Source organism: Bufo bufo, chromosome 6 (assembly GCF_905171765.1).
Source record: "Bufo bufo chromosome 6, aBufBuf1.1, whole genome shotgun sequence".
In the NCBI taxonomy this organism is placed as follows: domain Eukaryota; kingdom Metazoa; phylum Chordata; class Amphibia; order Anura; family Bufonidae; genus Bufo; species Bufo bufo.
Genome location: NC_053394.1, coordinates 37,576,544 through 37,604,288, shown reverse-complemented (window position 1 = coordinate 37,604,288; position 27,745 = coordinate 37,576,544). Strand labels below are relative to the sequence as shown.

The window sequence follows — 27,745 nt, the reverse complement described above, 5'->3', positions numbered from 1 at the left end:
AGTGTCTGGGAGGCTGTGGTTGCTGCTGCACGCAATGTTGATGGTGAACAGATCAAAACACTGACAGAATCCATGGATGGCAGGCTTTTGAGTGTCCTTGCAAAGAAAGGTGGCTATATTGGTCACTGATTTGTTTTTGTTTTGTTTTTGAATGTCAGAAATGTATATTTGTGAATGTTGAGATGTTATATTGGTTTCACTGGTAAAAATAAATAATTGAAATGGGTATATATTTGTTTTTTGTTAAGTTGCCTAATAATTATGCACAGTAATAGTCACCTGCACACACAGATATCCCCCTAAAATAGCTAAAACTAAAAACAAACTAAAAACTACTTCCAAAAATATTCAGCTTTGATATTAATGAGTTTTTTGGGTTCATTGAGAACATGGTTGTTGTTCAATAATAAAATTAATCCTCAAAAATACAACTTGCCTAATAATTCTGCACTCCCTGTATTTCTACTAGAAGTTATAAATGAATTGCTAGCGGTCTGCAGTAAGGGTACAGAGGGGTGGTGACAAGTTGGAGGTGTGTCCCTGCACAGAAACTCTCTATCCAATCAGTGCTGCCATTTTGAGACTGTGCAGTTACACCCCCCCCAAGATGGTTACCTCCCGTCTGTACCCTTATTGCAGACTGCTAGCAATTCATTCATAACTTCTAGTAGAAATAATAAAGGAATGACATAACATAGAGCCATGAGAATAGATGTCCCAGAATTGTTATTACATGGGAAATGCATGAAGCTATTAAAACAGGCCTGTCAGGAGTGGTAACAGGTCTTCCTTAAGTGGGAGACCTCTCTATATCTCTACCTGGTCGCTGGCATTGAAAATACTACAGTTATTTTTTTCACTTGCAGGATTTCTTCCAAGTCTAAATTAAAAGGATACAAATACACATGCATTTGACATGAATTGTATATGATTTGTAAAAGAAGATTTCATATCTACAATACAACTATAATCTAGATTGTCTTTACCTGTAGGCTCTGACTCCTTGGTATTGTCTTGCTTAGCGTACTTCCTGAGGAACTCTGCAAAAGCTCCATTGTTTGCCAGTAATGTTTTATATGAGCCGGTCTCAGTAACGCCGCCATTCACCAACACCACAATCTCATCGGTGTGTTTCAGAAAGTTTACACCATGAGTGACCAGGATACGGGTCTGGGAAGAGAGGAGAAGAGATAAGCATACAAACACGCAAAATATAGAATGATGTGCTACATCAGACTAGTACTGTTGGATCACATATAATGACCATGAAGTGATACAGCCCTGTGCTTTCGCACATTGGAGGTGGGTGTTATTATAATGTTGGTTGATTCTTATGAATTGATATTTCCATTTGAACAGTGGTTTACATCACAGAATAGAGCTGCATTGTCTTCTGTTTACCTTGTTGTTTAGTAAACCATTGGGGCCAACCACCTTCTCGAATATGTGTTTCCCCACGTGAGCGTCAATAGCAGAGAGAGGGTCATCAAGGATGTAGATGTCTGTATTCTGATATACTGCCCGAGCCAAGCTCACCCGCTGCTTCTGTCCTCCACTCAGGTTTATTCCCTATAGGATATACATAAAAAAATGATAAAATAGAAAAATAGCTCCTGGGTGGGGATTCATGTGTCCTAACAGGACACATGGAAAAAGTATGTCATGAAGGGAGTAACAAAACAGCACCTACATAATAGTGCCTAATAATACCTAATAAAAAGTCAAAATATAGATATACTGCTGGATAATTAAAACAGCCATATAGTGCGCAAACAATAGCATCATTCAGTGTCCACAAAATACTGTCATATAGTGTACAAGGAACAGTATCATAAAAGTGCTCAAAGAATAGTCCTTTACACAGGGAAATACACAGATCTCACAGGGCCCCATTGCAAAATTTAGTATGGTCTCCCTGCCCCACCCAATTTCCCAGTACGTGTCCGTCAATCCCTCCCAGGCAATGCAGAATGAAAAGCACAATGCCCCTGATTTCAGGTGAATTTTTTTTTTTTTTTTTATTAAGAGGATAACATTTTTATTAACAAAGGTAATAAAGTCTCCCTCAGTTTTACCCACATTATCTGACTTCTATCAGTAAAGTGGAACAGGTGCTTCATAAATTAGTGTTGATCACGAATATTAGAATTTTTATCGCGAATATAGGTACTTCGAAAATTCGTGAATATTTCTAATATAGTGATATATATTCGTAAATTTCGAATATTTAATTTTTTTTTAAATCAGTACACATGATCCCTCCCTGCTTCTAGCTTGTGGGCCAATGAGATGGCTGTGGTATATTTGACTTTAGGAGTAGGGATGAGCGAACCCGAACCGTATAGTTCGGGTTAGTACCGAATTTTGGGGTGTCCGTGACACGGACCTGAACCCGAACATTTTCGTAAAAGTCCGGGTCCGGGTTCGGTGTTTGGCGCTTTCTTGGCGCTTTTTGAAAGGCTGCAAAGCAGCCAATCAACAAGCGTCATACTACTTGCCCCAAGAGGCCATCACAGCCTTGCCTACTATTGGCATGGCTGTGATTGGCCAGTGCAGCATGTGACCCAGCCTCTATATAAGCTTGGGTCACGTAGCGCTGCACGTCACTCTGCTGATTCAAGCATAGGGAGAGGTTGCAGCTGCGACGTTAGGGCGAGATTAGGCAGATTAACTCCTCCAAAAGACTTCATTCTGTGATCGATCTGCAGCTGTGGATCATTGAAGTGCTAATATCGACTTGCTCACTTTTTTGAGGCTGCCCAGAGCGTTTTTAGATCACTTTTTTCTGGGGTGATCGGCGGCCATTTTGTGGCTTGTGGTGCGCCAGCACAAGCTATCACCAAGTGTATTTAACCATCAATAGTGTGGTTATTTTGTGCTATATCCTAGATCAGCTGCAGGCTGAGCCTGTGTCACCCAAATGCATTTAACCATCAATAGTGTGGTTATTTTTTGCTATATCCTACATCAGCTGCAGGCTGAGCCTGTGTCACCGAAGTGCATTTAACCATTAACAGTCTGGTTATTTTTTGGCCATATACTACATCAGCTGCAGGCTGAGCCTGTGTCACCGAAGCGCATTTAACCATCAACAGTCTGGTTATTTTTTGGCCATATACTACATCTGGTGCAGGCTGAGCCTGTCACCCAGCGCCTAAAAAATAGACCTGACATTTCTATTCAACCAAATCTGTACTGTTTTAGCTGGTCAAGTTATTTGTAGTGACCGTAAAAGCACACTTTTTGTTCTGGGTTGAAAAACTATTCCCAAATTTGCCATTCTCAAAATAACTAGTTTCTGTTATATGAGGCCTACTTGAAATCTATCCCAAAAAGGATATCTTACATTGAAGGTGCTGATAGTGTCATTCAGAAAAACCTAAGACACACGCTACCGTGCAGATAGAAGTCTGATTCTGTGATTAAACCTATACCTGTCACACAGCGCAAAAAAAAAACAGGCCTGACATTTCTATTCAACCAAATCTGTACTGTTTTAGCTGGTCAAGTTATTTGAAGTGACCGTAAAAGCACACTTTTTGTTCTGGGTTGAAAAACTATTCCCAAATTTGCCATTCTCAAAATAACTAGTTTCTGGTATATGAGGCCTACTTGAAATCTATCCCAAAAAGGATATCTTTCATTGAAGGTGCTGATAGTGTCATTCAGAAAAACCTAAGACACACGCTACCGTGCAGATAGAAGTCTAATTCTGTGATTAAACCTATAACTGTCACATAGCGCAAAAAAAAAACAGGCCTGACATTTCTATTCAACCAAATCTGTACTGTTTTAGCTGGTCAAGTTATTTGTAGTGACCGTAAAAGCACATTTTTTGTTCTGGGTTGAAAAACTATTCCCAAATTTGCCATTCTCAAAATAACTAGTTTCTGGTATATGAGACCTACTTGAAATCTATCCCAAAAAGGATATCTTACATTGAAGGTGCTGATAGTGTCATTCAGAAAAACCTAAGACACACGCTACTGTGCAGATAGAAGTCTGATTCTGTGATTAAACCTATACCTGTCACACAGCGCAAAAAAAAAACAGGCCTGACATTTCTATTCAACCAAATCTGTACTGTTTTAGCTGGTCAAGTTATTTGTAGTGACCGTAAAAGCACACTTTTTGTTCTGGGTTGAAAAACTATTCCCAAATTTGACATTCTCAAAATAACTAGTTTCTATCCCAAAAAGGATATCTTACATTGAAGGTGCTGATAGTGTCATTCAGAAAAACCTAAAACACACGCTACCGTGCAGATAGAAGTCTGATTCTGTGATTAAACCTATACCTGTCACACAGCGCAAAAAAAAAAAACAGGCCTGACATCTCTATTCAACCAAATCTGTACTGTTTTAGCTGGTCAAGTTATTTGTAGTCACCGTAAAAGCACACTTTTTGTTCTGGGTTGAAAAACTATTCCCAAATTTGCCATTCTCAAAATAACTAGTTTCTGGTATATGAGGCCTACTTGAAATCTATCCCAAAAAGGATATCTTACATTGAAGGTGCTAAAAGTGTCCTTCAGAAAAACCTAAGACACACGCTACCGTGCAGATAGAAGTCTGATTCTGTGATTAAACCTATACCTGTCACACAGCGCAAAAAAAAAACAGGCCTGACATTTCTATTCAACCAAATCTGTACTGTTTTAGCTGGTCAAGTTATTTGTAGTGACCGTAAAAGCACACTTTTTGTTCTGGGTTGAAAAACTATTCCCAAATTTGCCATTCTCAAAATAACTAGTTTCTGGTATATGAGGTCTACTTGAAATCTATCCCAAAAAGGATATCTTACATTGAAGGTGCTGATAGTGTCATTCAGAAAAACCTAAGACACACGCTACCGTGCAGATAGAAGTCTGATTCTGTGATTAAACCTATACCTGTCACACAGCGCAAAAAAAAAACAGGCCTGACATTTCTATTCAACCAAATCTGTACTGTTTTAGCTGGTCAAGTTATTTGTAGTGACCGTAAAAGCACACTTTTTGTTCTGGGTTGAAAATCTATTCCCAAATTTGCCATTCTCAAAATTGTGGTGAACGGGAACAATGAGGAAAACATCTAATAAGGGACGCGGACGCGGACGTGGATATGGTCGTGGTGGTGTTAGTGGACCCTCTGGTGCTGGGAGAGGACGTGGCCGTTCTGCCACAGCCACACGTCCTAGTGAACCAACTACCTCAGGTCCTAGTAGCCAGCAGAATTTACAGCGATATTTGGTGGGGCCCAATGCCGTTCTAAGGATGGTAAGGCTTGAGCAGGTACAGGCATTAGTCAATTGGGTGGCCGACAATGGATCCAGCACGTTCACATTATCTCCCACCCAGTCTTCTGCAGAAAGCGCACAGATGGCGCATGAAAACCAAGCCCATCGGTCTGTCACATCACCCCCATGCATATCAGGGAAACTGTCTGAGCCTCAAGTTATGCAGCAGTCTCTTATGCTGTTTGAAGACTCTGCTGCCAGGGTTTCCCAAGGGCATCCACCTAGCCCTTCCCCAGGGGTGGAAGAGATAGAATGCACTAACGCACAACCACTTATTTTTCCTGATGATGAGGACATGGGCATACCACCTCAGCACATCTCTGATGATGACGAAACACAGGTGCCAACTGCTGCGTCTTTCTGCAGTGTGCAGACTGAACAGGAGGTCAGGGATCAAGACTGGGTGGAAGACGATGCAGGGGACGATGAGGTCCTAGACCCCACATGGAATGAAGGTCGTGCCACTGACTTTCAGAGTTCAGAGGAAGAGGCAGTGGTGAGACCGAGCCAACAGCGTAGCAAAAGAGGGAGCAGTGGGCAAAATCAGAACACCCGCCGCCAAGAGACTCCGCCTGCTACTGACCGCCGCCATCTGGGACCGAGCACCCCAAAGGCAGCTTCAAGGAGTTCCCTGGCATGGCACTTCTTCAAACAATGTGCTGACGACAAGACCCGAGTGGTTTGCACGCTGTGCCATCAGAGCCTGAAGCGAGGCATTAACGTTCTGAACCTTAGCACAACCTGCATGACCAGGCACCTGCATGCAAAGCAAGAACTGCAGTGGAGTAAACACCTTAAAAACAAGGAAGTCACTCAGGCTCCCCCTGCTACCTCTTCTGCTGCTGCCGCCTCGGCCTCTTCTGCTGCTGCCGCCGCCTCGGCCTCTTCTGCTGCTGCTGCCGCCGCCTCGGCCTCTTCCTCTGCCTCTGGAGGAACGTTGGCACCTGCCGCCCAGCAAACATGGGATGTACCACCAACACCACCACCTGCGTCACCAAGCATCTCAACCATGTCACACGGCAGCGTTCAGCTCTCCATCTCACAAACATTTGAGAAAAAGCTTAAATTCCCACCTAGCCACCCTCGATCCCTGGCCCTGAATGCCAGCATTTCTAAACTACTGGCCTATGAAATGCTGTCATTTAGGCTGGTGGACACACACAGCTTCAAACAGCTCATGTCACTTGCTGTCCCACAGTATGTTGCTCCCAGCCGCCACTACTTCTCCAAGAGAGCCGTGCCTTCCCTGCACAAACAAGCGTCCGATAAAATTAAGTGTGCACTGCGCAACGCCATCTGTGGCAAGGTCCACCTAACCACAGATACGTGGACCAGTAAGCACGGCCAGGGACGCTATATCTCCCTAACTGCACACTGGGTAAATGTAGTGGCGGCTGGGCCCCAGGCGGAGAGCTGTTTGGCGCACGTCCTTCCGCCGCCAAGGATCGCAGGGCAACATTCTTTGCCTCCTGTCTCCTCCTCCTCCTACTCAGCTTCCTCCTCCTCTTCTTCCACCTGCTCATCCAGTCAGCCACACACCTTCACCACCAACTTCAGCACAGCCCGGGGTAAACGTCAGCAGGGCATTCTGAAACTCATATGTTTGGGGGACAGGCCCCACACCGCACAGGAGTTGTGGGGGGGTATAGAACAACAGACCGACGAGTGGTTGCTGCCGGTGAGCCTCAAGCCCGGCCTGGTGGTGTGCGATAATGGGCGAAATCTCGTTGCAGCTCTGGGACTAGCCGGTTTGACGCACATCCCTTGCCTGGCGCATGTGCTGAATTTGGTGGTGCAGAAGTTCATTCGCAACTACCCCGACATGTCAGAGCTGCTGCATAAAGTGCGGGCCGTCTGTTCGCGCTTCCGGCGTTCACACCCTGCCGCTGCTCGCCTGTCTGCGCTACAGCGTAACTTCGGCCTTCCCGCTCACCGCCTCATATGCGACGTACCCACCAGGTGGAACTCCACCTTGCATATGCTGGACAGACTGTGCGAGCAGCAGCAGGCCATAGTGGAGTTTAAGCTGCAGCACGCACGGGTCAGTCGCACTGCAGATCAGACACACTTCACCACCAATGACTGGGCCTCCATGCGAGACCTGTGTGCCCTGTTGCGTTGTTTCGAGTACTCCACCAACATGGCCAGTGGCGATGACGCCGTTATCAGCATTACAATACCACTTCTATGTCTCCTTGAGAAAACATGATGATGATGGAAGAGGAGGTGGCCCAGGAGGAAGAGGAGGAAGAGGGGTCATTTTTAGCACTTTCAGGCCAGTCTCTTCAAAGTGACTCAGAGGGAGGTTTTTTGCAACACCAGAGGCCAGGTACAAATGTGGCCAGACAGGGCCCACTACTGGAGGACGAGGATGAGGAGGAGATGGAGGAGGATGAGGATGAAGCAGGTTCACAGCGGGGTGGCACCCAAAGCAGCTCGGGCCCATCACTGGTGCGTGGCTGGGGGGAAACACAGGACGATGACGATACGCCTCCCACAGAGGACAGCTTGTCCTTACCTCTGGGCAGCCTGGCACACATGAGCGACTACATGCTGCAGTGCCTGCACAACGACAGCAGAGTTGCCCACATTTTAACGTGTGCGGACTACTGGGTTGCCACCCTGCTGGATCCCCGGTACAAAGACAATGTGCCCACCTTACTTCCTACACTGCAGCGTGATAGGAAGATGCGCGAGTACAAGAGCACGTTGGTAGACGCGCTACTGAGAGCATTCCCAAATGTCACAGGGGAACCAGTGGAAGCCCAAGGCAAAGGCAGAGGAGGAGCAAGAGGTCGCCAACGCAGCTGTGTCACGGCCAGCTCCTCTGAGGGCAGGGTTAGCATGGCAGAGATGTGGAAAAGTTTTGTCAACACGCCACAGCTAACTGCACCACCACCTGATACGGAACGTGTTAGCAGGAGGCAACATTTCACTAACATGGTGGAACAGTACCTGTGCACACCCCTGCACGTACTGACTGATGGTTCGGCCCCATTCAACTTCTGGGTCTCCAAATTGTCCACGTGGCCAGAGCTAGCCTTTTATGCCTTGGAGGTGCTGGCCTGCCCGGCGGCCAGCGTTTTGTCTGAACGTGTATTCAACACGGCAGGGGGCGTCATTACAGACAAACGCAGCCGCCTGTCTACAGCCAATGTGGACAAGCTGACGTTCATAAAAATGAACCAGGCATGGATCCCACAGGACCTGTCCATCCCTTGTGCAGATTAGACATTTATAACTACCTCCCCTTAACCATATATTCTTGTACTCCAGGGCACTTCCTCATTCAATCCTCTTTTTTTAATTTTACCATTATATTGCGGGGCAACCCAAAGTTGAATGAACCTCTCCTCTGTCTGGGTGCCGGGGCCTAAATGTGTGACAGTGGCCTGTTCCAGTGGTGGGTGACGTGAAGCCTGATTCTCTGCTATGACATGAAGACTTATTCTGTGCTTACATTAAGCCAGATTCTCTGTTACGTGACCTCTCTCCTCTGCCTGGGTGCCTGGGCCTAAATATGTGACAGTGGCCTGTTCCAGTGGTGGGTGACGTGAAGCCTGATTCTCTGCTATGACATGAAGACAGATTCTGTGCTGACATAAGGCCAGATTCTCTGTTACGGGACCTCTCTCCTCTGCCTGGGTGCCTGGGCCTAAATGTGTGACAGTGGCCTGTTCCAGTGGTGGGTGACGTGAAGCCTGATTCTCTGCTATGACATGAATACAGATTCTGCGCTGACATAAGGCCAGATTCTCTGTTACGGGACCTCTCCCCTCTGCCTGGGTGCCTGGGCCTAAATGTGTGACAGTGGCCTGTTCCAGTGGTGGGTGACGTGAAGCCTGATTCGCTGCTATGACATGAAGACAGATTCTGTGCTGACATAAGGCCAGATTCTCTGTTACGGGACCTCTCTCCTCTGCCTGGGTGCCTGGGCCTAAATGTGTGACAGTGGCCTGTTCCAGTGGTGGGTGACGTGAAGCCTGATTCTCTGCTATGACATGAAGACAGATTCTGCGCTGACATAAGGCCAGATTCTCTGTTACGGGACCTCTCTCCTCTGCCTGGGTGCCTGGGCCTAAATGTGTGACAGTGGCCTGTTCCAGTGGTGGGTGACGTGAAGCCTGATTCTCTGCTATGACATGAAGACAGATTCTGCGCTGACATAAGGCCAGATTCTCTGTTACGGGACCTCTCTCCTCTGCCTGGGTGCCTGGGCCTAAATGTGTGACAGCGGCCGGTTCCAGTGGTGGGTGATGTGAAGCCTGATTCTCTGCTATGACATGAAGACAGATTCTGTGCTGACATAAGGCCAGATTCTCTGTTACGGGACCTCTCTCCTCTGCCTGGGTGCCTGGGCCTAAATGTGTGACAGTGGCCTGTTCCAGTGGTGGGTGACGTGAAGCCTGATTCTCTGCTATGACATGAAGACAGATTCTGCGCTGACATAAGGCCAGATTCTCTGTTACGGGACCTCTCTCCTCTGCCTGGGTGCCTGGGCCTAAATGTGTGACAGTGGCCTGTTCCAGTGGTGGGTGACGTGAAGCCTGATTCTCTGCTATGAGATGAAGACAGATTCTGTGCTGACATAAGGCCAGATTCTCTGTTACGGGACCTCTCTCCTCTGCCTGGGTGCCTGGGCCTAAATGTGTGACAGTGGCCTGTTCCAGTGGTGGGTGACGTGAAGCCTGATTCTCTGCTATGACATGAAGACAGATTCTGCGCTGACATAAGGCCAGATTCTCTGTTACGGGACCTCTCTCCTCTGCCTGGGTGCCTGGGCCTAAATGTGTGACAGTGGCCTGTTCCAGTGGTGGGTGACGTGAAGCCTGATTCTCTGCTATGACATGAAGACAGATTCTGTGCTGACATAAGGCCAGATTCTCTGTTACGGGACCTCTCTCCTCTGCCTGGGTGCCTGGGCCTAAATGTGTGACAGTGGCCTGTTCCAGTGGTGGGTGACGTGAAGCCTGATTCTCTGCTATGACATGAAGACAGATTCTGCGCTGACATAAGGCCAGATTCTCTGTTACGGGACCTCTCTCCTCTGCCTGGGTGCCTGGGCCTAAATGTGTGACAGTGGCCTGTTCCAGTGGTGGGTGACGTGAAGCCTGATTCTCTGCTATGACATGAAGACAGATTCTGTGCTGACATAAGGCCAGATTCTCTGTTACGGGACCTCTCTCCTCTGCCTGGGTGCCTGGGCCTAAATGTGTGACAGTGGCCTGTTCCAGTGGTGGGTGACGTGAAGCCTGATTCTCTGCTATGACATGAAGACAGATTCTGCGCTGACATAAGGCCAGATTCTCTGTTACGGGACCTCTCTCCTCTGCCTGGGTGCCTGGGCCTAAATGTGTGACAGTGGCCTGTTCCAGTGGTGGGTGACGTGAAGCCTGATTCTCTGCTATGACATGAAGACAGATTCTGCGCTGACATAAGGCCAGATTCTCTGTTACGGGACCTCTCTCCTCTGCCTGGGTGCCTGGGCCTAAATGTGTGACAGTGGCCGGTTCCAGTGGTGGGTGATGTGAAGCCTGATTCTCTGCTATGACATGAAGACAGATTCTGTGCTGACATAAGGCCAGATTCTCTGTTACGGGACCTCTCTCCTCTGCCTGGGTGCCTGGGCCTAAATGTGTGACAGTGGCCTGTTCCAGTGGTGGGTGACGTGAAGCCTGATTCTCTGCTATGACATGAAGACAGATTCTGCGCTGACATAAGGCCAGATTCTCTGTTACGGGACCTCTCTCCTCTGCCTGGGTGCCTGGGCCTAAATGTGTGACAGTGGCCTGTTCCAGTGGTGGGTGACGTGAAGCCTGATTCTCTGCTATGACATGAAGACAGATTCTGCGCTGACATAAGGCCAGATTCTCTGTTACGGGACCTCTCTCCTCTGCCTGGGTGCCTGGGCCTAAATGTGTGACAGTGGCCTGTTCTAGTGGTGGGTGACGTGAAGCCTGGTTTTCTGCTATGACATGAAGACTGATTCTGCGCTGACATAAGGCCAGATTCTCTGTTACGGGACCTCTCTCCTCTGCCTGGGTGCCTGGGCCTAAATGTGTGACAGTGGCCTGTTCCAGTGGTGGTTGACGTAAAGCCTGATTCTCTGCTATGAAACGAAGACAGATTCTGCGCTGACATAAGGCCAGATTCTCTGTTACGGGACCTCTCTCCTCTGCCTGGGTGCCTGGGCCTATATGTGTGACAGTGGCCTGTTCCAGTGGTGGGTGACGTGAAGCCTGATTCTCTGCTATGACATGAAGACTGATTCTGCGCTGACATAAGGCCAGATTCTCTGTTACGGGACCTCTCTCCTCTGCCTGGGTGCCTGGGCCTAAATGTGTGACAGTGGCCTGTTCCAGTGGTGGGTGACGTGAAGCCTGATTCTCTGCTATGACATGAAGACAGATTCTGCGCTGACATAAGGCCAGATTCTCTGTTACGGGACCTCTCTCCTCTGCCTGGGTGCCTGGGCCTAAATGTGTGACAGTGGCCTGTTCCAGTGGTGGGTGACGTGAAGCCTGATTCTCTGCTATGACATAAAGACAGATTCTGCGCTGACATAAGGCCAGATTCTCTGTTACGGGACCTCTCTCCTCTGCCTGGGTGCCTGGGCCTAAATGTGTGACAGTGGCCGGTTCCAGTGGTGGGTGATGTGAAGCCTGATTCTCTGCTATGACATGAAGACAGATTCTGTGCTGACATAAGGCCAGATTCTCTGTTACGGGACCTCTCTCCTCTGCCTGGGTGCCTGGGCCTAAATGTGTGACAGTGGCCTGTTCCAGTGGTGGGTGACGTGAAGCCTGATTCTCTGCTATGACATGAAGACAGATTCTGCGCTGACATAAGGCCAGATTCTCTGTTACGGGACCTCTCTCCTCTGCCTGGGTGCCTGGGCCTAAATGTGTGACAGTGGCCTGTTCCAGTGGTGGGTGACGTGAAGCCTGATTCTCTGCTATGACATAAAGACAGATTCTGCGCTGACATAAGGCCAGATTCTCTGTTACGGGACCTCTCTCCTCTGCCTGGGTGCCTGGGCCTAAATGTGTGACAGTGGCCGGTTCCAGTGGTGGGTGATGTGAAGCCTGATTCTCTGCTATGACATGAAGACAGATTCTGTGCTGACATAAGGCCAGATTCTCTGTTACGGGACCTCTCTCCTCTGCCTGGGTGCCTGGGCCTAAATGTGTGACAGTGGCCTGTTCCAGTGGTGGGTGACGTGAAGCCTGATTCTCTGCTATGACATGAAGACAGATTCTGCGCTGACATAAGGCCAGATTCTCTGTTACGGGACCTCTCTCCTCTGCCTGGGTGCCTGGTCCTAAATGTGTGACAGTGGCCTGTTCTAGTGGTGGGTGACGTGAAGCCTGGTTTTCTGCTATGACATGAAGACTGATTCTGCGCTGACATAAGGCCAGATTCTCTGTTACGGGACCTCTCTCCTCTGCCTGGGTGCCTGGGCCTAAATGTGTGACAGTGGCCTGTTCCAGTGGTGGTTGACGTAAAGCCTGATTCTCTGCTATGAAACGAAGACAGATTCTGCGCTGACATAAGGCCAGATTCTCTGTTACGGGACCTCTCTCCTCTGCCTGGGTGCCTGGGCCTATATGTGTGACAGTGGCCTGTTCCAGTGGTGGGTGACGTGAAGCCTGATTCTCTGCTATGACATGAAGACTGATTCTGCGCTGACATAAGGCCAGATTCTCTGTTACGGGACCTCTCTCCTCTGCCTGGGTGCCTGGGCCTAAATGTGTGACAGTGGCCTGTTCCAGTGGTGGGTGACGTGAAGCCTGATTCTCTGCTATGACATGAAGACAGATTCTGCGCTGACATAAGGCCAGATTCTCTGTTATGGGACCTCTCTCCTCTGCCTGGGTGCCTGGGCCTAAATGTGTGACAGTGGCCTGTTCCAGTGGTGGGTGACGTGAAGCCTGATTCTCTGCTATGACATGACAACTGATTCTGCGCTGACATAAGGCCAGATTCTCTGTTACGGGACCTCTCTCCTCTGCCTGGGTGCCTGGGCCTAAATGTGTGACAGTGGCCTGTTCCAGTGGTGGGTGACGTGAAGCCTGATTCTCTGCTATGACATGAAGACTGATTCTGCGCTGACATATGGCCAGATTCTCTGTTACGGGACCTCTCTCCTCTGCCTGGGTGCCTGGGCCTAAATGTGTGACAGTGGCCTGTTCCAGTGGTGGGTGACGTAAAGCCTGATTCTCTGCTATGAAATGAAGACAGATTCTGCGCTGACATAAGGCCAGATTCTCTGTTACGGGACCTCTCTCCTCTGCCTGGGTGCCTGGGCCTAAATGTGTGACAGTGGCCTGTTCCAGTGGTGGGTGACGTGAAGCCTGATTCTCTGCTATGACATGAAGACTGATTCTGCGCTGACATAAGGCCAGATTCTCTGTTACGGGACCTCTCTCCTCTGCCTGGGTGCCTGGGCCTAAATGTGTGACAGTGGCCTGTTCCAGTGGTGGGTGACGTGAAGCCTGATTCTCTGCTATGACATGAAGACAGATTCTGCGCTGACATAAGGCCAGATTCTCTGTTATGGGACCTCTCTCCTCTGCCTGGGTGCCTGGGCCTAAATGTGTGACAGTGGCCTGTTCCAGTGGTGGGTGACGTGAAGCCTGATTCTCTGCTATGACATGACGACTGATTCTGCGCTGACATAAGGCCAGATTCTCTGTTACGGGACCTCTCTCCTCTGCCTGGGTGCCTGGGCCTAAATGTGTGACAGTGGCCTGTTCCAGTGGTGGGTGACGTGAAGCCTGATTCTCTGCTATGACATGAAGACAGATTCTGCGCTGACATAAGTCCAGATTCTCTGTTACAGGACCTCTCTGCTCTGCCTGGGTGCCTGGGCCTAAATGTGTAACAGTGGCCTGTTCCAGTGGTGGGTGACGTGAAGCCTGATTCTCTGCTATGACATGAAGACTGATTCTGCGCTGACATAAGGCCAGATTCTCTGTTACGGGACCTCTCTCCTCTGCCTGGGTGCCTGGGCCTAAATGTGTGACAGTGGCCTGTTCCAGTGGTGGGTGACATGAAGCCAGATTCTCTGCTATGGCATGAAGAGACTGATTCTCTGCTAACATGAAGCCAGATTCTTTGCTATGGCATGAAGAGACTGATTCTCTGCTGACGTGAAGCCAGATTCTCTGCAATGGGACCTCTGTCCAATTGATATTGGGTCATTTTTATTTTTTTAATTTTTATTTTAATTCATTTCCCTATCCACATTTGTTTGCAGGGGATTTACCTACATGTTGCTGCCTTTTGCAGCCCTCTAGCTCTTTCCTGGGCTGTTTTACAGCCTTTTTAGTGCCCAAAAGTTCGGGTCCCTATTGACTTCAATGGGGTTCGGGTTCGGGACGAAGTTCGGTTCGGGTTCGAATTCCGAACCCGAACATTTCCGGGAAGTTCGGCCGAACTTCTCGAACCCGAACATCCAGGTGTTCGCTCAACTCTATTTAGGAGTAGTGTTGTTTGCGAATTTTCAACTTACAACTATTAGACAACGAAGATCATAGCACTATATTAGCTAAATTGCTCTACATTAATTTTTTTTTCGAATATTCGCTATATTGCTATAACTTAGTTTTTTCGAATATTCGTAATATTCTAAAACAAGAATGTATAGCAATATAGCGAATATTCGAAAAAAAAACCTAATATAGAGCAATTTAGCTAATATAGTGCTATAATCTTTTGTCTAATAGTTGTAATTTTTTTCTCATCTGAAGTTCAGATTGGAAAAAAATTACAACTATTAGACGAAGATTATAGCACTATTTTAGCTAAATTGCTCTATATTAGTTTTTTTTTGAATATTTGCTATATATTTTTGTTTTAGAATATTACGAATATTCGAAAAAACAAAGTTATAGCAATATAGCAAATATTCGAAAAAAAACTACAAATATAGAGCAATTTAGCTAATATAGTGCTATAATCTTCTTTGTCTAATAGTTGTAAGTTGAAAATTCGCATATTACACGATCATTACGTTGCCGATTTTTTGAGTAAAAAAATCGTAAGATATAACGAATATTCGAATTTGCGAATATTCGACGAATATTCGACAAAATATTTGCGAAATATTGCGAATTCGAATATGACTCCTGACACTCATCACTATCATAAATATGAGGCTGATTCTGACTATCGTATTTCTCTGTATTCACACCAGACAGCTGGCATAAATTTACTGCTTCCCATTAGAGATGAGCGAATCGAAGTTGACAAAGTGGAATTCGATCCGAATTTCAGGAAAAATTATATTTGTACCAAAGTCGAATTTCCTCTTGCTTCATCATAAAGAATTGTATTTTTTTCTAAAATGGCTGCTGCACGTGTTAGAACAAGGAACTAAGAACTCTGGGAAGGTGGGATCACCCACAAGGCCATGCATGCAGCCAATCAGCAGCCAGCCAGCCCTGTGATGTCATAGCCCTATAAGTAGCCTCAGCCATCTTGGATTCAGCCATTTTCCAGTGCGCTTAGTGCAGGGAGAGACGTAACAGGCACTAGGGAAAGTGCTTGGAAAGACTTTATTCAGCAAAAAAAAACAAATGAGCAATTCAGGGAAAGATCATTCATAGTGTAGGGAAAGGATAGGGAGGCATTATTAACACTAAGGAGAGAGTAGGGACGAATAGGGCATTTTAATGCCTGGGTAATAGGAGCAATTACTATTACACCTGGTTGCACTAATTGGGGATCCAAATTTCTCCTAAACTACTGCTTTCAGGTTGTTTGCACTATATGATACATCAGTAATTCCAGTAATCCTTGCTTGTTTTTGGGGTGAAAGTGCTGTCTGATACAACCAGTTTTGGGGTTTATTTGTAGCTGGCCAGCTAGGACCTGTCCTAGGTTGCTAATATAGCTTGTATGTTTATACAGCTGGACCTGCCAATAACCTTAATACAGTTCCTATGTTTATGTGTTAGAGACAAAAGCAGAGTTATTTACAGTGACTTCATGTTTTGGGTGTCATATAACTGTTCTATTTTGTATTCACAGAAGCAGAAAAATATTATATGCCTTTAAGATTCAGGCTCAGTGACACAGCAGAAACAGAAAGCATAGTGTTAATCTGTTGTTGCAGCGCAGAAGTCTAGACCAATCACAGCCAGGTTCTCACACAGCAAGAGTTTTCACCGATAACAGCCAGCCTCACACACAGCCTGTCTGGGAATTCCCCTAGCAGAAGCTGCTAGAATCATTATTCACCAGAGACAGGAGCTGAAGAGACATTCACTTCACTGAGAGCTGTGTTTTTATGGAAGCAGAGAGGCCAAAAAAGTTCCACCAAATTCAAATTGCCAGCATACAGTTCCATTAAATGCAAATTGCAAATACAAATTGCAAATACAAATGGCAAGCTACAAATTGCAAGCATGCAAATACCAATTTAAACCATTCAAATTCCATGCTGCAATCCAAATTGCATACAAACATACCAGATCATACTCAACCAATCTGCAAATAGTTACTGCTAACTGCATACTGCAAATTGCGACCAAATTCAGCAAGTGAACTATTAGTTAGACCTCAGATATACCTCTCAGAGAGATCATAAAGTGCTTAAATGACTTAAAGTGAGAGTACAGATACTCAAGAGAGAAATATATCCACCATTTTATGTTGAATGACAAGATTGAACAGTTGAACCACCATCTTAATCACACTGCAATTTTGTGATATATTTTCAACACGTGTTATGTACATGGACTATCTGTTGCGGAGGTGGCAGTGTTATATATGAAGAAAAGTTGAAGTTAATAAAGAAGTTATTTCAAGCATTTGGTGTGCTCTTTAAACCTACTGTTTCCATGAAACGATGCTAGAGGAATTACAGAGTAACAGACAGTCTGGTTAGACTAAAAGTCAGAGATATCAAAATTGCTGCACCTGCCACAGTGGAACTTTTGCCCTCAGAGGTCGAAGCGATAGTGCTCCTCAACTTGCCCAGTATAGAGCACATTAGAGCAGCGGAGCGCCAGCATATACCGCCGCGCAGCAACTGTTCCCTGAGTGAGCAAGCAAAGACATCTCAGCGGAGCTACCATAAAGGCCATAGAACATGTTCATTCGTCAAACTGCAGCCGACTCTTAAAGTGGCAGAACGGCAAAGGCAAAATAGTCAGAGAAAGAGCGCCAACCCTCCTGCGATCCCTAGTAAGTCACTAAAGTGCCTGCACCGCTATTCATGGAGAGACCACGTACTGCAGCCAGCTAGTTTCCCGCCACTAGGCCCAAAGCCTGCAACAGTGTATCCAAGGCAGCGCATCGCAAGTCATCACAGATCGTCGCAAGTCATCACAGATCATCGCAAGTCATCACAAAGCATCTCAAGTCTGCACAGAGCATTGCAACTCAGCATAGTGCATTGCAAGTCAGCGCAAACATCACATTATATCAAGAAAAGACACGTCTCCCTTAACAGCCGGTTCAGACCTGCGCGTTTTACAGCGCGTTCCTACGCGCTGTAAAACGCTCAACAAGGAGAAACCAATGCTTCCCTATTGGCATGGTTCTCACCTGAGCGTTTTACAGCGCGTACGATCGCGCTGTAAAACGCCCGACGCCCCAAGAAGTTCAGGAGCTTCTTTGGGGCGTAGTGTCGCGCGTTCCCGTATATAGACTTCCGGGAACGCGCGACAATGGGCGTTCGCATACTTCCGGAGCCATGTATGTGAGACGCCGGAGAATGCATACAGAGCGCTCAGGTCGGTACGCTCAGGTCTGAACCGGCTGTTAGATTGACATTTGTTCCTGCTCTTCAGAATAAGGTCAGAGCTTTCCTTTTATTACTTATCATTGCATATAGGCTTTGGCATAAAGAGACATTTTTTGTGTTCAGAAATTAGAGATTTTTAATAAAAACAAAGGACAGTTTGCAGTACACGGACTCTAAAGCATTTAAAGTGAAAGTCATTTATTGCCTGCATTTATCGCTGTTGTATGTAAAGTCATTTATTTATTGATTTTCAGTATTGCATTTAAAATAAAATGTCAGCACCTAGTATTACCATGCCACTGTTAGAGGATACAAAGATAGATAGAGTAGAGGGGGAAGAGCAAGGGAACCTGTCTGAGGTAGAAGAGTCTGATGCAGCATAAGTCTTGCCTCAAACAAATATAGCCCAAACAGATGAACTAAGACATTCACCACGTGCCAGAAAACCGACCCCAAAGATGCTGGAAAATTTGGAGCAAGAAGCAGCACTGAAAGGAAAACAGTTCGCCAGAATGTATGATAATTGGAAATTATACATTCTTAAAAAGCTAAAGCAAGTAAGTATAAAAGGGAACTTGAGTGATATGGTAGAGACGGTAGAAGAATCTGAATCAGAGCTTATTGCAGCATATGTCAACCTACGGTCATTTACGACACCTTCCCAGGATATTGTAAGGAACATGGACACATGTACTGCGGTCAATAAAGATTTAGTAAAGCTCATGAGAGAACTATCATCTGCAGAAAACTATGATGAAGTTAATGCAAGAAGTAGAATGAATGAGCTTTTTATGAGAAACTATGCTAGGTCCTTAGGTGGTACCACAATCTCAAGTGTTACTTCCTTCGCTAGCAGAAGTGCCACCCATATATTAGAGTTCTCAATGCTTCAGCCAAAAGAAAGGAATTAGCTGAACAACTTGCTGTCAAGAGAGCAGAAATTGAAATGGAAGCTGCCATCGAGGCGCAGCGCCAACTGAGGACTGAAAAGGAAGCTGAAAAGGATGCACAATGCCATCAGATGGAAGCTGAAATGGAGGTACAGCGCCATCAGATGGAATCTGAAATGGAGGAACAGCGCCATCAAATGGAAGCTCAATTGAAAAGTCTGGAAAGGTAAAAAGAAGTTAAGATCATAGAAGCCAGACTTACAGTCATAGGTTCAAATAGTGAGGAAATAGGTCATTATTATCCTTCTATCCCTGCTCAGAAAGACAAAGAGAGGCCTAGTCCAGTGTTAGGAAAAAGGTATGTGTATTTACCCTCTCTCTCTACCGGAAAAGATGAAGAAAAGGACTCGCCTAATTCAGAAGTAAGTGAGAAAAAAAGAACCGGATGATTCTATTCCTAGATGCCACGGCAATGCTCAGAGGAATGTTACAACCATTGTCCCAGCAAGACCTCAGAGAACAGTCCTAGCTAGACTTCCTGTTTTGGTACCTACTGTATTTTCAGGAGACGTACTGAAGTTCATAGAGTGGAAGGCAAGTTTTGAGATGATCTTTGAGCATCATAGCTTCAGTCCAGTTGACACGTTATTCTACCTTCAGAGATATGTTGGCGGAGAAGCCGAGGAAGTTCTTGAAGGTAACTTCTATAGAAAAGACGAAGAAGCCTACAAACAAGCTTGGGAAAAATGTAATGCAAGATATGGTCATCCTTTCTAAGTACAAAGAGCCTTTAGAGAGAAACTGAATAACTGGCCTAAAATAGGTCCTAAAGAACACTTCAAACTCCAAAAGTATGGTGACTTCCTGCAAGCATGCAGCAATGCCATCCCACATGTATGAGGACTAGCAGTACTGAACGATTATCTAGAAAACCACAGGATGCTAACTAAGCTACCTGAAGAAGTGGCTTCTAGATGGAATCACTATGTGACTGAACAGTTAGATCTAGATAAGGACTTCACAAGTTTTAAAGAGTTCTGAGTTCATTAATAAGGAAGCAGGGATAGCATATATTCCAGTAACAGCATCTTACGTCTTAAAATCCTTAGAAGAAAGGCCTGTAAGAGAGATATAAGACGTGCAAGAGCAACTAGCTTTGCAACCAACACAGCAGCTAAAGGTCCAGATACCTACGAGAGCAAGTCCAAAGTCACTACTGGGATCAGTAGAGAGACAGAACCGACAAATCTTCAGACTACCTTCAAATATTATTCTGTGGAGAGAACCACTCCATACACAAGTGCCAACAATTGAAGGAGAAGGCCCCAGATGAAAATAAAAAATTTGTACTGGATAACCAACTGTGTTTTGGATGTCTAAGAAAAGGCCATGTTACTAAGGAGTGAAAGAAAAAGGCCACATGCAGCGTTTGCAAAGGACACCATCCTACACCACTACATGAAGAACGTCCAAAGAAAGATAAATCCTCAATACCTAAAGATACTAAAGAAGGAAAGAAAGTATCTGTATTCTCTTGCAGAGTGAGGGAAGGAGAAAGCAATGGCACATCAATGGTTGTACCAGTTTGCATTTCAAATCCTAAAAGGAGGAACAAGGTATACGCCTATGTGCTACTGGATGCCCAGAGTGATGTCACCTTCATTGATCATGAAATCTGTAAGAAATTACAAGTGGCTACAGAACCAGTGAAGCTCAAACTCACCACAATGACGGGGAGAGACATATAGGTGAACAGTGAAAGGGTCAAAGGACTGAGAGTTAGAGGACTTCATTCAAACTTCACATTAGATCTACCTCCAGCTTATTGAAAAGACGATATACCTCTAGATCGAGATCGCATACCTACCTGTGAAACAGCCAATGAATGGGAGCACCTATCTGTCATATCTCATGAAATGTCCCCGCTAAAGGAGTTTGGCGTTGGACTGTTGATAGGTTACAATTGTCCCGAAGCCTTGGTACAATGAAAGGTAATCACAGGAGGAAATGGTGAATCCTACTCTGTTCAAACTGACCTAGGATGGGGTGTTGTTGGAGGAAAACTGCAGATCGCAAACTCAAGACAGGTGACAGGATTGTGTCATCGACTATCTGTCCAAGAGTTACCAACTGTAAGTCCAGCGAAAGTACTCAAGATTCTTGAATCAGACTTTACAGACATAAGTTCCAAAGAAGAGCGTATCTCAAGAAGACAAAATTCGTACACATTCTAGAAGAAAGTATTCAGCAGAATCAACAAGGTTATCTTGAAATGCCCTTACCTTTTAGAGAGCGACCTCATCAGCCAAATAACAGAAATCTTGCACTAGCAAGATTGAAAGGTTTGAAGAAAAGGTTGGGAACATATCCCAAACTCAAGAATGATTATTTGAAATTCATGGAAGGTATCCTCAAAGAAGGACATGCAGAGAAAGTTAATAACAAACCTAAAGAAGGAGAAGTATGGTACATCCCACATCAAGGTGTTTACCACTCAAAGAAACCAGATAGGATTAGAGTAGTATTTGATTGCTCAGCAAAGTACAATGGTGTTGCATTGAATGATCATCTACTAAAAGGACCAGATCTTATAAACGATCTGCCTAGAGTACTCTGTAGATTCAGAAAGTATCCCGTAGCGGTCATGTGTGACGTTGAAAAGATGTTCCGCCAGTTTCATGTGAAGAATGAAGATAGAGACTTCCTGAGGTTTCTATGGTGAGAAGATGGAGATACAGATACAGAGCCAGCAGAATACAGAATTAAAGTACACTTGTTTGGAGCAGCATTGTCTCCAGGTTGCGCCAATTATGGTATGAAGTATTGCCCATCAGCAGCAAATTTTCTGAAGAAAAACTTTTATGTAGATGATTGTCTTATAAGTCTTGAGTCCACAGAATCTGCAATCAAACCAGTGAAAGAAAGCCAAGAGTTATGCGCAAGAGGAAACCTGCGCCTTCACAAATTCATCTCAAACAACAAAGAGGTACTGGAATCCATCAGTGACTCTGAACGTGCAGCAACAATGAAGAATGTAGATCTCAATTATGATCATCTTCCAGTTCAGAACGTACTTAGATTGGGATGGAATGTAGAGAACGACAAGTTCTTCTATGAAGTATCTATTGAAGAGAAAGTTGCAACTAGACGAACCATTCTTTCCGCAGTGGCTTCTAGATTTGATCCATTGGGATTCTTGGCCCCAGTAATCCTCAGAGCAATAGAAATACTACAAGAATTATGCAGACAGAAGTTGGGATGAGCCCATACCTGAAAATTTGAAGCCAAGGTATGAGAGTTGGATAAGAGACTTGCAAAACTTGAGAGAAGTTCGGATACCCAGATGTTTTGTACCTCATGATTTCGGAAAGCACAAGAAATTAGAACTTCACCACTTTTCAGATGCCAGTAGTTATGGTTATGGTCAGTGCTCCTACATCAGAGTGATAGGAGAAGAGAAGATACACTGTGCCCTGGTTATGGGGAAGGCCAGAGTTGCACCTAACAGTATTCAGGCAATACCAAGACTTGAAATGACAGCAGTAAAGTTGAGCAGACACCTGGATGTTCGGGTTCGACAGGTTCGGCCGAACTTCACAAAAAAGTTCGAGTTCGGGACCCGAACTTAACTCTGAACCCGAACCCCATTGAAGTCAATGGGGACCCGAACTTTTGAGCACTAACATGGCTCTAAAAATGTCATGGAAAGGGCTAGAGTGCTGCAAATGCCAGAAAACTGTGGTTAAGAGCATGGCAAGTGCTCTGCAAACAAATGTGGATAGGGAAATGACTTCAAATAACAAATTATGTAAAAATAAAAAATAATAATCTTGATCTAGGAGGACGAGGTCCATATGGAGTAGGTGGTTGAGGAGGCAGTGGACATGGCGGTGTAGGTGGAAGCGGCGGTGGAGGAGGAGGAAGCATACACTGGTTTTTGGTTTTAATTTATTTTTTTACATTAGGGTACACCCCAAAACATTGGGAAATATAACCTGTGATAACCCCCTCCAGGCGTGCTAAACAAACGTTCAGACAATACACTGGCTGCAGGGCAGGCCAGCACCTCCATGGCATAAAGGGCAAGCTCAGGCCATGTGCCCAATTTGGAGACCCAGAAGTTGAAGCGGGAAGACCCATCAGTCAGTACGTGTGCACACATACAGCCCCACCATGTCACACATCCCCGTGATGTTCACGATCCAATTGGATATCTTCTCTATCAACTTTGATGTTCTTTTCTGCGCCTACCATGTTTATCACGGTTAGCGGTGAATCAAGGTTCCACGCCAGAGAGGGAGTGTGAGAAAGGGATACCACATACAAGGGAGGTTAATTGTTTGAAATTAAATGTGATCGAGCGGAAAAGTGGGACAAATTATTGAAGCGCAAATGTGGGACAAGTTGTTAAAGTTAAGCATTGAATGAAAGGAGGGGGCGCACGTCAATTAAAGAAGAATTTTAGAAATTTTATTCTCTGTCACCTATGCAGAGCAGGGGTTTGTATACGGAAAAAAAAAAAAAAAAAAAACGGTAAAATGTCAACTGACAATGTAACAGACGATTTTTTGAAATTGATGTCCCTGTCACCTATGCAGAGCAAGGGTTTAATCATGGCAAAAATGGTCAAATGTCATCCAAGAATGTAACAGACAAATTAGTGAAATTTGTTTACTTGTGGTCGGATCGGCTATCAGAAAGGGGAACCTAACCTATCTAACCCCTATCTACAACAAGCAGTGGAGTTATGCCAGGACTGCTGTGGTAGGGCAGCCTAAAGGGGCCAAAAAGAGCAGACCTTGTTTAGAGTTAATATATATATACCGTTACGACACCCGATTTTGAACGGAAAAGACCTTTCACGATGAAGGTGCGGAATATACCGTATATATCACAGTGACTTCCATCTACCTTACCTCATGTGTACCGCCACATCGTTCTTGGAGATGGTTAATGCTGATGCAATTGAAAGAGTGGCTGGTAACCAGGAACGATTTACTCCTATGTTGACTAACATATGACCATATTACGAGAAGGTCTGAAACCTGAGAGCTGCAGACTGAAACAAACAATGGTGAATCTGTTGGAAGGGCCTAGATGAACTCCAACCATCCGCCAAGGGCCCTGATCGGGCACCAACTGTTCCTGGTGGCAAAATACTTTACCTCTACTTATTCCCCAGGCCACACTTTCTATTAAGGGCCCAAAAGTCAGAACATGGCATCTGCCGTCTTACTGTAGTAGTAAATTAAGTGAAATGTGTAAACCCACCAGGCCTGGGGAACCATCCACAGGAATACATGGCTATTTCGATTAACGAGCTAATGTTGCCTGTAATAAGGACAGAACGTACACAATACCTGCAGTTGTGACAGAAAATGCTTAAGGCCGTGATAAACTATGTATGCTGCGCCTGTAGTCGTGATAGGACTTGTCGTGTCAGAAGACATGACAGACTTCGTAAACTGCGCCTTATTACTGTACCTTCTACTGGAAGATGGACCGATACCCAGGACTTAGGCCGGACACCAACACCCTCAGCCCGAGTTTGTAGATGAAGTAAGCATGCCTGGGAGAAGATGATGTCCGCAAAGGCAGGCTTGGGATGACTGCTTATGAAGAAAACAATGAAAACCCAACAACTTGTTGTGGGACCACGCAGCCGGCCTCGAATGGCGGAGTTATGTGTAAAAATTTAAACGGAGAAGCCATGCGTGAGAGACTAATGGCGGAGTCATATGTAACACTAAAAGGGAGAAGCCATGCGTGAGAGACTAATGGCGGAGTCATATGTAACACTAAAACGGAGGAGACATGCGTGAGAGACTCTAATGGCAGAGCCATGTGTGAGAGACTAATGGCGGAGTCATATGTAACACTAAAAGGGAGAAGCCATGCGTGAGAGACTAATGGCAGAGTCATATGTGTAAACCTAAAAACAGAGAAGCCATGCGTGAGAGACTCTAATGGCGAAGCCATGCGTGAGAGGCTCTAATGGCGGAGTCATGTGTGTAAACCTAAAAACGGAGAAGCCATGCGTGAGAGACTCTAATGGCGGAGTCATGTGTGTAAAACTAAAACGGAGAAGCCATGCGTGAGAGACTCTAATAGCGGAGCCATGCGTGAGAGACTCTAATGGCGGAGTCATATGTGTAAACCTAAAAATGGAGAAGCCATGCGTGAGACTCTAATGGCGGAGCCATATGTGTAACACTAAAACGGAGAAGTCATGCGTGAGAGACTAATGGCGGAGCCATGCGAGAGAGACTCTAATGGCGGAGCCATGAGTAAAACTAAAACGGAGAAGCCATGCGTGAGAGACTCTAATGGCGTATTTTTTTATTTATTTTTTTAAAACACTTATGCAGCACCAGTATAACCATGACCCTCTCCGACAATAAACCTAGGACGCTAACCAGCCTACAACGATATTGTACCCCTAACGAACAACATGAAGAATGGTCATCGGGCCCCCGAAGCCATGAGGCCCCCTGAAGCCAAGAGACTGACCTGGATGACCTTACAGTGACAAATAAGTAATTAAAACGTGAGCCAGACCTAATGGAAAATGCATAGACATTAGTGATCCGAACCACTTGCATGAACGAAACATTAACCAACCGCGAAATTGAAACAGATGGGAGAAAAACAAGAGCCAGAGGCATTGCAGTTCGCTAAGAAAAGACCCTTGTCGTGACAAACAAATGAACAACTGTGAAAACATAGTAGGAACTTACTCCTATTGGCCCACTGTCCGCTAGGGAGCTATTTAGTTAACTGGGGCGGGAGATCAATCTGAGTGAATGCGAACCAGAAAGTAAAAGGAGACCAGTCTGAGTGAATGCAAACCAGGATTAAAGAACACCACCCATTCTTCTATTTTCTCCTCTCTCTTCCCCCCAAGGTAACAGAAAAAGGTAGGCCTAAGGAATGTAAAAAACCACAGAGGAAAGAAACGTAAGCCTGAAAAGAAAGCAGCTATGTTTATCGGAAGAGCAGTATCAGAGCGGTGTGCTGATAGCCCTAGTAAGAATACTGAGTAACCATTATGTAGCAATGAAAAGAAATGCAGCTTTAAGTGGAAGCAGAGTATAACACATGATGTAAGAACAAGGTGCGCTACGTCACTTCCGGTTTTCCGAAGCGTTGCGGTGATGTATAAAACTCACCTTTCTTTTAAACTGGCTCCCTAGAAGGACATCCTGGACTTAGGCTTAGTCTGGGGAGACAATTTTCGTATAGGTAGAGCCAGTATAGGCTCTGGTTTTTCTACAAGAAAAAAAAGGGAGTGGTGCTGATCTCGTTTCAGGAACCCGCCCATTGGGCGGGGCTTCCTCCTTTTAAGCCCCCAGAGCCCATCAGTCAGTGCTCTGGTTGCGTTGCTTTCACAAGTTAGCTCCGGAGCGCTCCTGTGCTTTGTGATATTCCTGCAGTATTGCTTTGCTTGGGTTTTGTACTTCCTCTTCTTTCAGCTCTATTTCTTCTAGTGCTGGTGGGCCCCCTTAAGGTCTGGTTTTCTCCACCTCCTGATATTGTAGGTGTTATGACCTGTTTTGTTTCTTCCATTACAGACTATGGCTTCCCCTAAGGAGCAGGATCAGCAGAAGCCTGGGGCCAAGAGGAAGCATTTGGCATGTTACGAATGTAACACACCCCTAGATGACAGCTGTCCTTACTCCAGATGTGAGAGTTGTTGCACGGCATCCACGGAACCCACGATGCAGGAGATGTTCCAATGGACCAAGACATACGTGGATGATTCCATCAAGGGAGTAGTTCAGCTGCTTAATGAGAGGCTACCAGGTCCCTCTCAGACTCCCATGGAGGTGGTCGCACCGGTCGAAAGACCTACCCCCTGTTCAGTGGGGTCTTCTTCTTCTGAGGAAGAAGAATCTACTTCTTGCTTTTTCCCTCCAGAAAAGACGCAGAAGTTACTCAAGTCCATCAGGTCGGGGGACCAGAATGTTGACATGGGGGAGTCCTCCGATCCCGCCGGTCGGACACAGCGTGTCTTTAGAGCGGATGAGACCCTCCTCTCTGTGATGCGCACAGAGTGGAAAAAGCCTGAGAAGGGTCCAGTGCTTACCAGAAAATTCAGACTCATGTACCCGATGGCTAAACCCTTGGTGGAATCGTGGGGTTCCGTTCCCAAGGTGGACATGGCTATAGCCAAGTTGTCCCGGCGCACTCTAGTCCCTGCAGACGATGGGTCTAGCCTGCAGGACCCTCTAGACCGGAGGGCAGAGTGCACCCTTAGGAGGGGTTACGCGGCGGCCGCTGCCTCCGCATCTACTTCCATTGCGGCCACTGAGGTAGCCACCTATCTACGCTCTAGGCTTAATCAAATTCAGACGGATGTGGACCAGAGCGTATCAAGAGACGACATCCTGGCAGCCTTCAAGTCAGCCAACCTGGCTATGGACTTTTTAGTTGATTCCTCCCAGATGCAGCTGAAGCTGGCCGCCAAAACTATGGCCCTAGTTTCAGCTGCTCGCAGACCACTCTGGCTGAAACCGTGGATCGCGGATAACGCATCCAAGTTTAACCTTTGTGGGCTCCCCTTCGAACCAGATAGGTTATTCGGGTCCGAATTGGACAAAATAATGGAGGGGCTCTCCGATAAAAAAGGGAAGAGCCTCCCCCAGCAGCCCTTTCGGGGACGCCCCAGACAGGAAAAGAAGGGCGGAGGTCGTCCTGAGCAGCAGTCTAGGCGCAGAGATTGGGGGGGGGCCGTCTCGTAAATATCCGAGACGCCCCCGCAAACCCACCAGGGAGGCAAAACCCTCCTGACTATGGGCCTACTCAAGGCTCTTGGATAAGCCCT

At 46.1% G+C, this 27,745-nt stretch overlaps 1 protein-coding gene across 1 annotated transcript in view; it reads right to left on the bottom strand.

The window, feature by feature from the left end:
• Window positions 1-27,745, bottom strand: part of LOC121003106 (canalicular multispecific organic anion transporter 1-like) — a 198,950-nt gene that overhangs the window by 29,679 nt on the left and 141,526 nt on the right. The window contains exons 18-19 of the mRNA XM_040434685.1: window positions 1,402-1,569; window positions 987-1,170 (exon numbers count right to left, since the gene is read on the bottom strand). Coding sequence (XP_040290619.1) covers window positions 987-1,170; window positions 1,402-1,569 — 352 coding nt within the window. The remainder of the gene's footprint in view (window positions 1-986; window positions 1,171-1,401; window positions 1,570-27,745) is intronic.